The 17,285-nt window shown below is 34.2% G+C and overlaps 1 protein-coding gene across 1 annotated transcript in view; it reads left to right on the forward strand.

The window, feature by feature from the left end:
• The window catches only part of Dok6 (docking protein 6), a 300,071-nt gene that overhangs the window by 109,146 nt on the left and 173,640 nt on the right, over positions 1 to 17,285 (forward strand). The window contains exon 2 of the mRNA XM_050120300.1: positions 1,582 to 1,689. Coding sequence (XP_049976257.1) covers positions 1,582 to 1,689 — 108 coding nt within the window. The remainder of the gene's footprint in view (positions 1 to 1,581; positions 1,690 to 17,285) is intronic.

Here is a 17,285-nt window from a genome sequence, read left to right on the forward strand (position 1 = left end):
TTTGCTGGGAAGAAAGATTTCAGCAGAAAAACGAGAAAGATGAGAAAGAGAAATGGGTTGGATAAAAATGACTGATATTCATTAATTGGAGCTACGCAAATCATATGTTGATTCCATATTGTAATCATTAATATAATTTTGGAAGTGGGAATCGGTAAAGGTTCAACAAAGAAATTCAGTGCCACATGCTAAACGCCATGTATCAAAGCAAACCAATCATTCTAAAGAAATTGACCAGTTCCTCATTGACAGGTATACAGCTATTAGCCCTTTGATAAGGAAGATATATCTAATCCCAGAGATGGGCAGATGTGTTATTGTATGCTTGGAGCTCAACGCCATTCCTGATGTATTTTTCAAAGCTATAGTAAAAGATCTAAGAAAGAGAGCAGGCGCAGAGGGGATGAGTGTTCAGATGGTTATTGTACTTATTTTGCTCTTAGTAGAAAATTCATTTGTGATTGTTCTGAGAATGCCTTTTAACATGGAAAATGCTGTCTTTCAATGAGTAAGAAAAATGTTCATGGGAATAATTTGAAAAAATAACATTCATGTATTCTACTAGCAGAAAAGGGATTGTGGCAAATGTGTACTTTAAATAAAGACACAGAGTAGAAACACAGTGACTAAGATTTGTAAAATTACCTTTGATGAAATCTCTGTTCATGCTACTGAAGAATATTTCTTCATAAAATAAAATTTGCCAAATTTAGACATTAAAAAGTTGTGTCCATTTTAAATTACCAAGAAAGTTCAATTGCTTTGGACAAAATACATTTTTGGAAAAAAATACATTTTACTTTTCTTTTCAACATACCTACGGAGATCGTGTAATATTATACAGTAAAAATGAGAGAGCAACCTAAAAGATTAGTGTTGATTATTTCTATAAAATAAGAACATGGTCCAAAAATAATAAAGTGAGCTCCTATAATTAACGGTATTTTAAAAGCTAAAACTACAGGTTCAGAAAGACATTTACTCAAGCCTTGTCCTGCCTCTTAGTTTCATCATAAAATGAACATAACAGTACCTGTTTAAAAGTAGTAATCAGGATTAGATGTACACATAGAATTTGAAAGATATCATTTTACATAATAAATATTTAGCATATTCTAATAAATATAAAACTGTAAAGCAAGGGAGTTGTATTGCCCAATATAAAACTGTATTTTTTACTATTTTCTAAATTATGTCATGACCATTTGTTGATAATCCTGAAGTTGTATAAGACATTTATAAATATTATTTTTTATTCAAAGTTAGAAAACTAGCAGTATGTATCTATTTCACTTAACCTGAATAAATTCACACTGCAGTGGGATATGAAATAAAGAATTGCCATTATGCATGCAGTACTGACAACTAAGTGATTAATAAAAATGAATTTTACATGATACATTTTGTTTTTAAGGTGTGCTGTAGTTTCTATGAGTCACACACTTCTTTAAAGAAGCTTTTCTATGAAGTAAATGGGGTTTTACAAACTCGTTCCTTATGGATTGGTTGAATAGATAAAACCTCAAAAGCCAGTAAGTTTATAGGAAAGGGTGGATAATCAGATGCCTTTATTTGTTTCAGATTTTCAGACGATGTTGGTTGGTTTTTAAGAAGGCTTCTAGCAAGGGACCCAGAAGGCTAGAAAAATTTCCAGATGAAAAGGCAGCTTATTTCAGAAACTTTCACAAGGTAAGTCACACGTGTAGAGTCCCTGGGGAACAGCTGGGCTCTTGACAACTTGTGGAGACATTTCTTTGATGAATGAAATCTACAGAGAGAAAAATTCATAGCCAGGATAAAACGCTCCTGTTCTGATAAAATGTAAAAGTTATTTTTCTTTCTTATCTTAATCATCTGCTGTAAATCCCAGTTATACTTCTGCAAACTGGAAAGCTCATTTTTATGGCGACTTTGCAAAATTAGATGAGTCATAACTCAACTAGGTCCATTCTAAGGTGCTGAGTGGGTTCTTTTCTCCTGTTCAGGTTAATTGTGCATTTGCTGCTCTGATTTAAACGATAGCAGTATTTAGGAAATGACGTTTATCAGACAAGCTTTAGCAATGTTAATATAGATAGCATTAGCTGTTTACTCAGCACATTAACAAGAAATGATCATTAAATATGCTGGCATGTAGATGCTGCATAAATTCCAGGAGTAAACTATAAGCTCCATAATAACTGAAAGTATATACGATATGACCTTCACATAGCCATAGACGTGTGGCCTGAATTTATCTTTGGTGATAATTTCAAACCACTGTACCCAGAAGTGTGGAACTGTATAGCCTGCATACATACCACTGCTTGAAAAAGCGCAATACAAATTCTAATTCCTCATTAGCAACTTACACAGTGACTCATAGAGCATAAGTGACCTCGGATGATATAATGAATTTGTAGTATTTTATTTTACATGATATACAGTTTTATTTTATTCCATTTTGTTAGCTATGTTACTTGACATATAGTTAATAAGCTATATAATCCAACTATGAAAAGACTACCAACCATATAATTACATCTAAACCAACTATGGAAAGACTACCAACCATATATTTACATCTAAATATGATCAGATAGCCTAAAACTGAAGTTGTTGCAATCTTTGTCAGGTATTTTACATGTTGATATTGATCTACTACCAGAAAAAAATGTTTGATTTTCTACTCAATAATTTACTAGCTTATGGACATTTTGGTTTTCTTGTTAGTGAATAGATTTTAACAGTTGCATTGCATGTCTCTAATGACAATTTGAGTGGGTATTTCATAAAATGGCCAATATAATTCTGCCTGTTTTGATCATATAAGAAAGGATTTGCATACTAAAATTTCACTGGTGCTGTGTATCATTAAGATCAGTCATGTTTTTAAAACCCTTAAAGCAGACTTAAGAATAAGTGGCAAGCAGTGAATTAAATATAAAGCCTTAACGTTCATTTTTATGCTTTTAGAAAGAGCCTTACTATTCAGCCCAGGATAGTCTCAAAAGATTGGCAGTCTTCCTATCTTAGGTCCTAATTTCAGGAATCATAGACTTGAACCATCATACCTGACTCATATTTTCTTTACAAGAAAAATTGTGGAGGGCTGAACATTTTATATGTTCCATAAAATTTTGGCTAGAACTTTTCATGGTGATTTGAATAGCATATCACCCATATTCTTTAGTTTTTAAGTATTGGGCCCAAGACTGTTTGGAGAGTCTGTGGTGGTTTGAATGAAAATGGCCCCAATAGATTCATAAGGAGTGACATTGTTTGGGAGTATTTGGATATGTGGTTTTGCTGGAGTAGATGTGGCCTTCTCAGAGGAAGTGTGTCATTAGACATGGACTTTGACATTTCAAAAACTCAAGTCAGCACCAGTGTCTGCCTGCCAATCCAGATGTAGAACTCTCAGCTGCTTCTCCAGCACCATGTCTGACTGCTTGCTGCCATATTTCCCTCTATGACAATGGACTAAACCTCTAAACTGTAAGACATGTTCAGTTAAATGTTTTCTTTTATAGGAATTGTGGTAGTCTTAGTGTCTCTTCACAGCAATAGAATCCCTGATAACACAGAACGTCAGGGGATATGGCCTCATTGGAAGATATATGTCATTGGTGTTCAACTTTGAGATTTAAAGATATCATTTCCAATTAACTCTTTTTGCTCTTTGCTTGCAGTTCAAGATGTAAGTTGTTAACTTCCGTGTCTGTCCATTCTGTCTCTGTTCCATCATCTTGAACGCTAATCCCTCTGGATTCGTAAGCCCAAATAAAGTATTTCTTCTGTAAGAGTCCTTGAGTTTTATCAAACCAATAGAAGAGTAATTGGTGCAACCTTGCTGCTCAGCAGCGCCACGCATTGGTTGACACTCCAGTCAATAAATACAACGCTGTTTTCCCCCCAAATAAAACAAGCAAAATGCTTAGCAAGACATGGTTTAACTTACCATTTTTATATGAAAACAATGCATTCTTTCTAGGATTTCAACTGCTTATGTAGACTGGTAATTTGGTGACAAATACATATTGAATGTTTGCTCTATGCCAGGTACTCTATTCATGACTTGGGATGTAAGGTTGCATAAAACAAAAATATTGTCTCATAAGCTTGAATCTTACTGCAGACAAAATGCATACACGCATAACATAGCAAGGAGAGTTATAGAACTATGTATTTCCTATCATTTATAATTCAAGTAGATTTTGTAACAAAGATAACACTTGAATGATTCGAGAAAGAGTGTCTATCATTTATTGATGAGTGGTCATCTCTAAAAGAAATCTAAATTGATTCTCCTCCTTGCTTATCTTGTTGTTTTGTTTTACTTGTTTATTTTGCTTTTGGTCTCTTGTTCCTTAATTGTTAGTGTTACATGTATTAACCATATCCTAAGTTTATTTAGTGTTGCTTATATGTATCTGTGGTTGAGGTTGACTTTTGGGGGCCTGGATAAGCTGTCAGGAACTTGTTCCTGGAACAAACGAAGTCTCTCTCTCTTAGCAATCATTAATTGACCATAATTCTTTATCTGGGGGTACAGCCTTATTTTATTCTTGAGATCATATTTTATTATGTAGCCCAAGCTGGCTGTGAACTTGGGGTTCTTTCAATTCAGCTACTCAGGTGTAGAAATTATAGTCATGAATCATCAACCTGACACTTCTCATTTCATATAATATGAATTTCCAACTTTAATCTCTTCTTATACTACAGAAGCAATCATGTGCTCTCTATAGGAGTCTTCAGGGACAAAGAATGTGCTTTCTGTGATTTGTCTTGGACACTGCTTATTGAAAATCTCTTCGTTTCCACTGTGAATGGTCTGCTTGCAAAAAAATTTCAGTCTTTGAGATATCCTCCCTGTCAGCCTGATCTAGACTTCAGAATCATTATTTGTATGATTTTATAGACCTTCTTAAATATGTACTATTTTTTTCTTCACTGGGGATTCAGTGGTGGAGAAAAATTATTAAACGCTACATCTGTTTACCATTGGTCTTAAGCGTAAATGACTAGGAAAGTGCTATGAAATCGAGCATTTTACTGTAAAAGAAAATAAGAATAAAAGATAAACTGCTGCAGCTTGGTGAGACAAAGATGAAGTATTACAAGGAGCAGCCTCTAAGAATTTCAAAGATGAAGCAGAAGATCATTTCATAATTGAAGACAAAAACACCTGGTACAAGAAATTGAGGTAGAAATCCTTGGTATGCTCAAAGAACGAAAAGACTGTTTGAGCCAAAATATGGAAGAAGAGATTAAAAATAAATCAACAAACAACTGGAAAATATTCTGTAAGTGATGGAAATAATAGGGATATAAACAGGAAAATGTATCATAACTGCTATGATCAAATGTCTATTTTTCCTTCCATTTCCTCTCTATACAGCAGTAATCTGTAACTATATATTCCTCCCACAAACATCAAACCACAAAATCACAAAATAAAAAATCACATTGGTCTCTTAACAAACACTTTGCTTGTAATAGAGAGTCAAATGATTTGCCAAAACAAAATGCACCCCTTTATACCAGGGGGAGCTGCAGTTATAATAATGGCCCTGGCCCTGGCAGACTCGCTCTCACCAGAACACTACAAAGCCTAGGGAAAGTAGCTGGCACTGATCGTAGTGGACTGTCAGAGAGTAAGAAAGACACACTTCAAAGAGAAAGTCGGGAGATACCGTTAATGATATACACACACTCAGTATAAGTCTTGGGTGACAGCGATGGGGTCTGGCAAACTAGCATCACCTCGTAGCTGAGGCTTGAGTATCCTGCCTGAAGCATGAGCCACCCACTGATCACAACAGATATAGATTTAACAATACTGTCTAAGGGAGTAAATCACAGCAAAACATTTTCAAAGCAAAAAATATAATGTAGAGTTTACTCATGACAGTCACTATGCTGATGATAAAATTATAAATGCTGGAGGGAAAACCATGGAAAGGACACACCATGCAGTGAGAGGGGAAAAGAATCTACAAATGGTAAACCTGAAATGACACATTTTCTGAATGGTTCAACAGGAATCTTACATTTTATGTTTTATTTAACTATTTTCTTTTACAATAATTGGTCCTTACATTTATTTTAGTGTTTTAACTGAGATAGAATTATATCCCTTTCACCCATCAGCATCTTCCTTTCTATCCTGCAGCTCCTACAAATTACCTTCTCTCAAATCTCTTCCATGCCCCTCTTTAAAGTGACAGCCCCCCTTTATTTCTAATAACCGTTGTCAGTAGTATCCCAATTTCAAAAAAGACAAATACTTTGAAAGAAAACTACAAACATTTTCTGTAAATCCAAAATTTTTAGCAAACTATTAACATATCTAATTAGAAATATATGATAACAAGAAGACACCATAAAGAGCAGGTTGTTTTGTTTGAAATTTAATGGAACAATTAGCAATAGAAGATAAAAAAATTATAACAGGACCATTTAAAGAAATACAGAGAAAAAGCTTTTCTCAGAATTCAACCTGCATTGATCATGCACAGCTCTCAATAAGCCAAGACGAGAGCAAGCTTCAACAATTTGGAAAGAACTAACGTAAACTTCCCATAGAAAAGGAAAAAAGTTTTCTATTCTTGGATGGCATAATTATTTGTTGTAAATGCTTGTCAAACTAGAAATACAGAACCAATAAATTTTAGTGAATAATAGACATGGAAATTTTAGTGTATAAAACTCAATGCATTTTTTCACATAGTGGCAGATGGCACTTGGCAAATAGCATTGTTAAAAATCACTCAATTAATATCAGTGCCAACAAATAATAAGTGAACTTATAAAACCACATATAAAATCCTCCATGCTGAAAACTATGGAAAGCAACTTAGAATTATGGGAAGAAGGCATATATATGACAAAATGCTGAAGTTTGTGTTTAAGATTTCTCTGTGTTACTAGGTTGTCATGGTCTAAAATTGACACATAGTGCAAAAATATTCTAATAAATTTTTAGGTTATTTTTGTAGATACTGACAGGATAACGTCATATGGAAATGTATATAACACAGATTAATCAAAGCAAGCTTAATGCAGAAAAGCAAAGTTATTGAAGTTGCTAAGACATTTTAAAATGACAGAAATCATAGTCATGCATTATAAACGAGGAACTGTAAGCACAGATCAATTGAAGCTAATGGAAAAGGTCAGTAGCAAATAGAAACCTAGGTGATCAATTTACATAGTCAATAAACACAAAGCAACAGAAAAAGATTTTTCTTCAACAAACTGAGTATTAAGTGATATCAACGCTAACTCACACTAGAGAAGTAAAAATTCAAAACTGATCACTGTTCTCAAATAAACAGTAAACATGCTAGAGTTACAGAATTAATCATAAAAGAATCTTATTTTATAAGCTAAAATGTTATAAGTAATATATTTTAGGATGAGAAAGAATTATTTAAAATTCAATTTAAACTATATCAAAATTTGAAATAATTTCCCTTCAAATCACCCCATATTTTAATTTAGAAAACAGGTTACTAAATATAAAAAGAAGTTTCAAAAAGCATATACAGAACAAAATATAATTAAGGCTACATAAATATCACAACTCAAGAAAATAAGCAACCAGCATTTAAAAATGAACTCAAGATGCAAACTTATAAACATACACTTTCCAACATAAGGAACACACAAATAGAAATAATTTCATTGCTTTCTCACTCCACCCCTCTCCCCCGCCCCCGCCCTAGATCATTCCATTCCCTCATGTTCCATATTTGACTTTCTCATGACAGCGCTATGAAGAGTATGTTTTATTACTATACCATTTTCTTTATAGTATGGGCAGTGCAAACCCACAATTTCAGTAATATAAGACACTCGTCACAAATTTTATCTCACTTTTTCTTTTGATTGACTGGAAACTGAAATGGGAAGTTTTGGCTAGTGCCAATCAGAAGTATAATTATAGCATGGCTCTTTGGTGCTATATTAAGATTCTTTTTCATGAGGCTATGCCTCCAGTCTAATTGATCAGTTTAGTTTTATTTGAGCTGCAATGCTTCGTGCTCCTGCTTAGCAACCTGATTCTCTCACAGCTGCCCTCTTACAGACTTTCATTCTTTCCTTCTTGCCATAGTATTAACCAACTCAATGGCAGTAATAGCTGCTTTCTTTTTCCCTTTTGGATAACCATTTACCTTTTACTCCTTTATTATCCCTTTATTATTCTACACTGACATTTTTATCACTCAATATAATAAGTTGTCTAAGTCCTCAAAATCATATTACCCTTTAAGTAACTGAATTGTGCATATTTTACTAATAACTTTGTGTGCTTTGTGCTTTCACGGGGTAACATGAATAAACTGCAGTGCATATTTGTCTCGGAGTAATTGTTACTTGAGGTGGAGAAACTATCCGGGACCCACCTGATGATGATAAAACCAAGATTAATCCCATTGTCTATGTAATGGGCATAATGAATGCTCTAGAAGTTAATGCATACTCTTAATGCAATATATATTCCTAGGATACCACTGTGTCTAGTGTGAAATAACCAACGTTTCTTAAGATGATCTAGACACAAGATATTCTCGTCCATGGATCAAGGAAAACAGTCGTCAACCTCCAGGCCTATGTGAGGTGTAAATGATCTACTGGACAACAAGTATTTAGGAATATTTGGAAGGGCTGGGAGCACAATTCAATTAAAGGCTTATTTTGCCCTGAACCCAGGTAAAAAGCTAGGTGTTGTTTTACTCCCTTGTAATCCCAGTGCTGCAGAGATGGAGAGACGAAATTAGGGTCTCACTTGCTGGCCTGCCTATTCTCATTACCTAGCCTCAGATCTCAGAGTGAGAGTGTCTCAAAAAATGATGGGAGGATCATTGAAGAACACTACTGAAGAAAGTTTCCATCTGGTCACTACATACATGTGAATTACATGAAAGTGTTTCATAACATGACAGCTGCACACATGTACACTCACATGCACACACAAAACACACAACGTACACACACTCACACACATGTTGAAGTAGACCTCAAATGGTAAGGCGTTATAACTCATAATTGTTTTAACATTTTGCAACCTAGGGTGGAAAAGCTTTATAAAGCTAACTGTAATAAGTGATGATGGAAAGAGGAAAAACAGTTAATTCCTTCTCTGCTAATTAGAAGTTAATAAGGGAGAAGTGGAAATGTGGGGATTTCCTTATATATTACTGCTTTCAAAAAGCAAAGTGATTAATAAAATGCATTATATGGAGGAATGTGTATGGATATGAGTAAATTGACAAAGAGTTTGGTTAGTTTAATGCTGGTGAACCTTCAACAAAGAGCTAGCACATGGAAAGATGGTGGTGAAGAGGGATCATAAAGACTGCATAAAAGATGAAGCTTTGTCCTCTAAGCCTCTGAGGTTAAAAAAAAAGGGCTTTGCTCAGATATGTTCCTTAATCTAGAAAATAGTTATTTTGACTTTCTCTAAAAGTCACAATCATGTTTAATAGCCATAAATTAAAATAATAAATCAAACGAGCAGAATGATTCTAACCTAAGTGAAGGGTCACTACAAATAAACGAAGGATACAACTATTTCTTTATCAATTTTTAACTGTGTGCTATGTTCTGTCTGAAATATACTTACAAGAATTAATGGTCTCATTTAGACATTTGATATGTTTACTATAAAAGAAATCTTGCTGCATGAATCAATTGTATATGAAGCAATTTTAAAATGGTATATACTTTTTAAACTTAGAAAGAAATTTGAATTACAAATCACTAGCTACTGAAGGAAGTTATTAAAAATGCATTAGGGTTGAGAATGTGGCTGTATATAATTGTCATAATAGATATTCAAAACAAATTTATCCTGGATGAAAACTGAACAAGAGCAATTTACATAAGACCAGCTAATAAATTTTCCTTAATTTTCTGAATAGATGACAAAGAAACCGTTTAAAGGAATTTTAATGAAAGAAACATGAGTGCTGTCCTTAGGGAGAAAACATCAATAAAACTCCCTTGAAAGATGAATGGAGAGGTTGTCATGAAATTTCAGAGAAGAAAACTGTAAAATGGTAGAAAAATGATGTTTAAATAGGTAGTAATCACACTTGTGAATGGTCTCCAAATGTGCAGACCACTGAATCACATCCCAGGTCTGATCTCTTTTTTTAATCCCCATCACCTGATTTTGAAATCATTGTTTTTCTTACTCTCTCTTCCTTTCATGCAGGATATTAATTTTATTTAAAACAAACAGATGAGAGAACCCAGGGAAAGGGAAAGGTTTCTTTGTGAAATAAAGTCATGTTAACTTTCTCATTTTGATATAATGAAGACAGGATTCCATGTTTGTGTGATCACATTCTTGATAATAATGTAGACTGTGTTCAAAGGCTTGTTGTACCTTAGCTCCTAAAAGAAATTCTAGAGTGAAAATTATTTATATGAGTAAAATCCTGTATAGTTTTATTCTTTTGCATAATAAACGTTGCTCCATCTGCAAGCAGTTTTTGTTTCCTGAACAAGAGCATCTATTAACAACCTGGTTCTGAGTCAGACATCATGTATCATCCTAGACTTTTTATTTATTGTATTATTGACTGTCTTCATCTTTTTTCCACATGCTAGTTACTTGGGGAACACTCAGTGAAAGTGAATATGGAAAATAACTTTCATGTAGGACAAGAAAATAAGGGAATTACCAATGTATGATGGGGTCCTTTCTATGAAATATCCAAGTAAATAATTCTAAGTAAAGGTAAAACAGAGGAGTCCAGAAGTTGAGCTCTTTGCAGGGACCAGAACAGATCTGCCTTGTCATAACCTAAAGATGTTAGGAAGTTTCGAGAGCTCAATTTGATCTTTGTAGCATTTGATTTGATACCAATTAAAATTTCACCAAATCTTAGGCAGCACGAATAAGAATTATTCTATGTTGCTCAATTATGCCTGCACAACAAACTACTTTTTAAGTGGGGTAATTAATTTAACCTATCATTTGTGAACCAAATTCATTGTACAATTAATTTGAACTTGACTTAGAGAATACAGCTGTGTGATTTACATTATAAAAATACTACAACTGTTTTAAGTTTTAATTTTGATGAAGAAGTTCTAATCAAGGGCCTTTCACATGTTCAAATGTTCTACCATTGAGCTACATTCTGAGCTGTCCTTCCTTTTTTTTAAGTAGTCAGTCATCTTTTTTCCTGTTTCAAAATAACATTATAATAGCCTCTGTAGAAGGAAAATATGTAGCCTAATTTAAATATTCCTATCTGGAAATGTAAATAATATCCTAGCATAAAAGTTAGAAGACAGTGTCTGTAGGAAATGAAAAGTAACAGGGGCACGTTGTTCAACTCATTTCTATTCAGAACATGTAAGTTAGAAATCAGGGCAACAATATATGTCAGCTGTACAAGAATTTTGACACCATTTGGATATCAAACGTAGCTTGCAATTTCAAAAGAGTCATTTTGCTTGGTAAATCAGATTTACCAAAAAAATCAACAAACAAATAAAAAAAGAATATTCAGGACTACAATTCTGCTTAAACATTATTTCCATCATTTCTGAAGCATTATTTTACATTTCACAGATTTAGAAACTATGCCTTAATTTTAATTGCCATTTCAGAATATTCTGAGTGCTTTTGGTTCTTAAAATGATCCCTTTTTATATGCATCAGCCATGCCACCTTATTGTGCAATTCAGGCCCAGACAGCAAAATAAAGGTTGTGTTATAGAGAACAAATGATTCTTTTGCTTTTATAAAATTAATGCATATCCATTCATAATATACAACTGGAAAATACAACCATGAGAATATAATCTGGAATAGTGCTTTATACCTCATTGTAAATGCCTATTTAGCATATTTAATTCATCAAATAATAATAATGACTTGTATTTATTTTTGATAGGTTTACTATTTGAAAACTTGTTAAAGTTAATAACTTCATAATAACAACAGTAAAAATTCTTCTCCCTTTGAACAAATTTTGTCTTCCATTCAGAAGCAGCTACAAAACACCTTTTATTGATTTGAAAATTTCATTTGCTAGAGTACTGTAGGCTTTGAGACTTAGCGAAATGATATGTTGGATGATTAGCAAATGTTTTTATTCTTAACCTAAAATTATTATCACATAAAATTTTAAGCAATGGCATACTTTATGTTGCATAATATTGAGGAAAGCTAATTTTTTGTTAGTGTATTTTCTTTCAATAATTTGGATAAAATATTTGAAATTAGTGTGTTTTAATCAGGCCTGCAAGTGCATAAAATCATATCTTGTAGATATTAGAAATATTTGCCATTACAAGACAATTTTCCAAGTTTTATTTTTCTATCTCTTTGAATCCAGACAATATAGATATCATGTATAATTTGAAATGCAACTTGGTTTCCAGGAGTCTTCTATTTCCTTTTAGTTTTTTATACACTTTCAGAAAGTTTTGTAAGTGTTAGCCTCCAATATTGTATTTGCCATCTTGGAGCTAGGCTTGCCTAGTCTGAGGTGAGCCAGTTTACTCCAGCTGGATTCTACACATGAATTTATCTGATTAATATCATCCCAATGGCAAACCTGAGTTTATTATGAAGTTCAAACACTGACAAGATTGCAGGTATGGTATTAATTTTCTTTTGATCAATATGAAATCACCATAGATGTAGGTAGAGCACTCATTTATGAACACACTATGTGGGCAGAAGTATATCCCAGTATATCTGTGAATTTTACAAGGCTGAAGTTGAGCGGTGAAAGGCCTATCACTTAGTACTTATAGTAGAAATCTTCTGTGCTTCAATTTATTTTTTTCTGCCTTTTCAACTCTAATTTAAATACTTAGAACTGGTACATGATTATATTTTTATGTATTTTTCAAATTTATTGTTATACTGTGAATTTTGTGAATGTCTATATGAATGCAAGTGCCCACAAAAGCCAGATATGCCATTTCATTCTGGAGCTGGTGTTATCGGTGGTTGTGAATCACCTGATATGGGTGTGGGGCACCAAACTTGTGTCCTCTTGAGGAACAGATAGTATGCTGAGTCATCTTTCCAGTCCCAGTCTGTGTCTGTCCAATACAAGAACATTTTAAAGGAGATTCTCTAAAGTTATCAGTTTTACACATGACATATTCCTCTCCTTATTCCTATAATACATCAAGTGGCAGGAATCCTGGTCACATCATGGTAGTTTCTGCCCAATGTCAGAAACATGCTTTAAACATTGAACTTGGCATTTAATGAGTATTACTATGTGTTGAGTCCCGAAGCGTCAGTAAGAACCAGTTTCTAGAAAATTATAATCAGCATAACATGTTCACCTATAAGCCAGGGTTTTATGAGAGATCTGTGAAAACCTTGTAGTGAAGGTCAGAGACCGTGGAAAGATAGAAAAATATTTTCCCAACAGATATTTGATCTCTTTGAAGAGTATGGAGTAGAATCTGATAGTTCTGTCAAAGAAGAGTGTGCTACTCAAGATAGTCTTCCCAGGATTCTTAGACTTAGCTTTTGAGGTTGATGTCAGCTCCCACATAGCATTTCTTTTCTGCTTCATACTAAACCATTCAAATTTATAAATAAAAGCAATTCTTATCTGTGAACAGGACAAGAGCAGAGTAGTTTCATCCCCTCTGGAACATCATTCAGTTCTTCTCATCCTGACCTCTGAATGACCCCCCTTGCAGGTACTTGTCCTCCATTCCCAGTGACCAACTCCCTAATTAAGAGCAGTACCTCAGCTCAGTAGCAGGTCAGACTTGCTGTTGACCCCATCAAATATCAGCAGGTTCATTTTCCAAAAGAAGCTTTATAGTTTGTCACCTTTTCATTGCCGTTCCCCTAGGACTGCAATGCTGACAAAGCTTGTTGACAGGAAGGTCTTGCCTGAGTGGATCTCCACCTTTCCCATGACTACATCAGTCACTGGGCCAGGCTCTGGGGGGATCACATGAAAATCAAAGGAAAAATAAACGTAATGTTTCATAGAGACAGAAAGCAAAGAAGGATATATCCTTTGTAAGTATATAGGGTATGCATACATATGTATGTATCCAGGATACATACATAAAATTTTATGACATTCTTTTATTTTGTTTTTAACTTAAGAATGTAACTTTGGAATTAAAAAGTTAAAAGTTATCATAAATAACTATGTACAACTATATTATTTTCCAAAATCTAGTCTAACAAATTTTCATATTCTCCTTGGCTTAAAGCTATGAAAGTTTAATCTAATTATTTAGAAGGCGGAATCAGAAAACAAGGTGTCTTCCTTTGTCTTCACAAAGCTACCTCTCTTCAGTCTTAGTCTTTGAACTCCTTTTGTGTAGATAGAAGTTTCTTCCCTGCCTTGTGCAACCACTTTGGAAATCAGTGCTGCAGTTTCTCAGGAAATTGGGAATCATCTTTAACTCCAGAGTCAAGTGTATGAAATTAACAGAATTCATAAATAGTCAATAATGCATATCTTAGGTTGAGACCAAATGCCAACAGAAACGGTCCCATCAGGAACAATTCCTTTGTATGAGTCTCAGAAAGTGTAATGTTATTTTACATAACAAACTAAGTTCTCTCTCCCTATCCTCCCACCTTCTTCCCACCCCACCCCCATTCATCCCACAAGAAGGTGAGATCTCCTATGGGGTGTCAACAAAGTCTGTCACACCACTTGAGGCAGGACCAAGATCCTCTCCCCTGTATCTAGGCTGAGCAAGGTATCCCTTCATAGAAGATGGACTCCAAAGACAGATCATGTACTAGGTATAAATACTGGTTCAAACTGACCATACCACACAACTGTAACTCATATTCAGAAAGCCTAGTTCAATCTTACACTAGTTCTCCAGCTGTCTGGATGGGGTCAGTGAGCTTCTGTTAGCTCCACTCAGCTGTTTTTGGAATGGCCTTTCTTAACTCTGGGTACACCATATCCTGGAGAATTAAGGATATATAAGAAGAAAGTGAGCTGAGTACTGTATGCTTTCATCTCTCTTTTACCTGATTGTTAATGTGATATTACCACTGCTTCAATCTTCTGCTGTGTTGTATTCTGACCATGATGTACTGTACCCTTGAACTGTAAGTGAGAATAAAACCATTTCTCTCTTGTGAAATCATCTAATTACTCCAGAGTATTTTGCCACAATAGCAGGAAAACCTTACCAGTAGGCCATAGCCTTGTAGTGATACATAGATTAATAGAAATGGGTCAGTTTAATATATAAGAGTTAGCCAGAAATATGCCTAAGCTATTGGCCATGTTGTGTTGTAATTAATATATTTTCTGTGAGATTATTCGGGTCTGGGCATCTGGGAAATGAAATGCAGTCTGTGCTTACAACCAAGGAAAATGACAGAAAACCTTTAAATGACAATATTACATTTAGGAAAATTGGGATATTCAGAATATGGATGGAATTTACATTTCAGGTTTAAGTGTGAAAAAAGTTAAGTTTGTATCTTTTAATGACTAGGTCAAGTTAATATAAAACCATAATGAGTAAAAACATCTAAAAAATTGAAAATTGATCTACAAAGTTTTGTCTAGAAGAATAAGAAAATATTTAACACAATTCAGACTCCTTACTGATACAACCTTAGAAAAGCATTGATCCAATTTATAGGCAAAAAAAAATTATAGGCAAAATAGCAATAGCCGCAGTTGACTTCAAATGTTCTTCATTCAACTTTCAGTTTTATAACTCTTCAACTGTGTGAGACCTTACATATACTGAATCTAAATAGCATATTGCGACTGCCTGGATCCAGAAGCAGAAAAGAGTATCAAGTTGCTGCGGCACAAGATAGATATTTAAGAGTTTTTAAAATACAGAACACTCACATTATTGGGGAAACATTCTATTTTGAGGGTGGGTTTCAAGACAGGATTTCTCGGTAGCTTTGGAGCCTACCCTGGAAGTAGCTCTTGTAGACCAGGCTATCCATGAACTCAAAGAGTTCCACCTGCCTCTGCCTCCCAAGTGCTGGGATTAAAGACACGCACCACCACAACCCAGCAGTAACATTCTATTTTTAAAGTGCCACTTCTTCACCATGAAATGAGGTTACTACTACATTTAAACATAAAAATAAATGACAAAGTTTAATATCTAATATATTTATGATACATTTGTTTGTAATAATATATATACTGATAAGAATTAATTTGGATAAAGTGTATAATTTGAAGGTGTTTTTCTTTTTCACTTCACTTATTATTTAAACTACAAGTTTCATGCCTTTGATATTGCCACCCAAGAAGTCATACATTGAATGGGGTGGAGTGAGTTGGACGAGAGGGAATAGCGGTTAGACGGTTAGATTTGCTCAAAAAAAATTGTATTCATGTATGAAATTTTCACAATGAAAAACTTAACAGAAATCTTCACCAGATCCTTTATCCTACCTATTTAAATTCTGTCACTGCTTAAGATTTTATTTTTGTATTATGGCTGAGCATCTTTTGAGTATATGCCCAAGAGTGGTATTGCTGGATCCTGAGGTAGGTTGATTCCCAATTGTTTTGAGAAACCACCATACTGATTTCCATAGTGGTTTTACAAGTTTGCATTCCTACCAACAATGGACGAGTGTTCCCCTTACTTCACATCCTCTCCAGCACAAGCTATCATTGGTGTTTTTGAATTTAGCCATTCTGGCAGGTGTATCTCAGAGTTGTTTAGATTTGCATTTCCCTGATGGCTAAAGATGTTGAACATTTCCTTAATTGTCTTTCGACCCTTTGAGATTCTTCTATTGAGATTCTCTGTTTAGTTCTGTACCCCATTTTTTAATTGGGTTATTTGGAATTTTGATGTCTAATTTCTTGAGTTCTTTATATATTTTGGAGATCAGTCCTTTGTCTTTGTCTGATGTGGGATTGGTGAAGATCTTTTCCTATTCAGTAGGCTGCCTTTTTTTTTATTGATTATGTCCTTTTCTTTACAGAAGCTTCTCTGTTTTAGGAGGTCCCATGTATTTATTGTTGCTCTCAGTGTCTACGCTACTGGGGTTACATTTACAAAAACATATATTCAACTATATACATAGCAGCATTATTTGTAATAGTCAGAACCTAGAAACAACTTAGATGCCTTTCAAACCGAAGAGTGGATAAAGAAAATGTGGCACGTTTACACATTAGAGTACTATTCAGCAGTAAAAGACAATGACATCTTGAATTTTGCATGCAAAACGATGGAACTAAAAACGCCATCCAGAGTTTGGTAACCCAGACCCAAAATGATGATTATGAACCTTCACCCTTCAACTGATGGAAACAGAGGCA

Source organism: Alexandromys fortis, unplaced genomic scaffold (assembly GCF_014885135.2).
Source record: "Alexandromys fortis isolate MF-2015 unplaced genomic scaffold, M_Fortis_MF-2015_v1.1 scaffold_179, whole genome shotgun sequence".
NCBI lineage: Eukaryota > Metazoa > Chordata > Mammalia > Rodentia > Cricetidae > Alexandromys > Alexandromys fortis.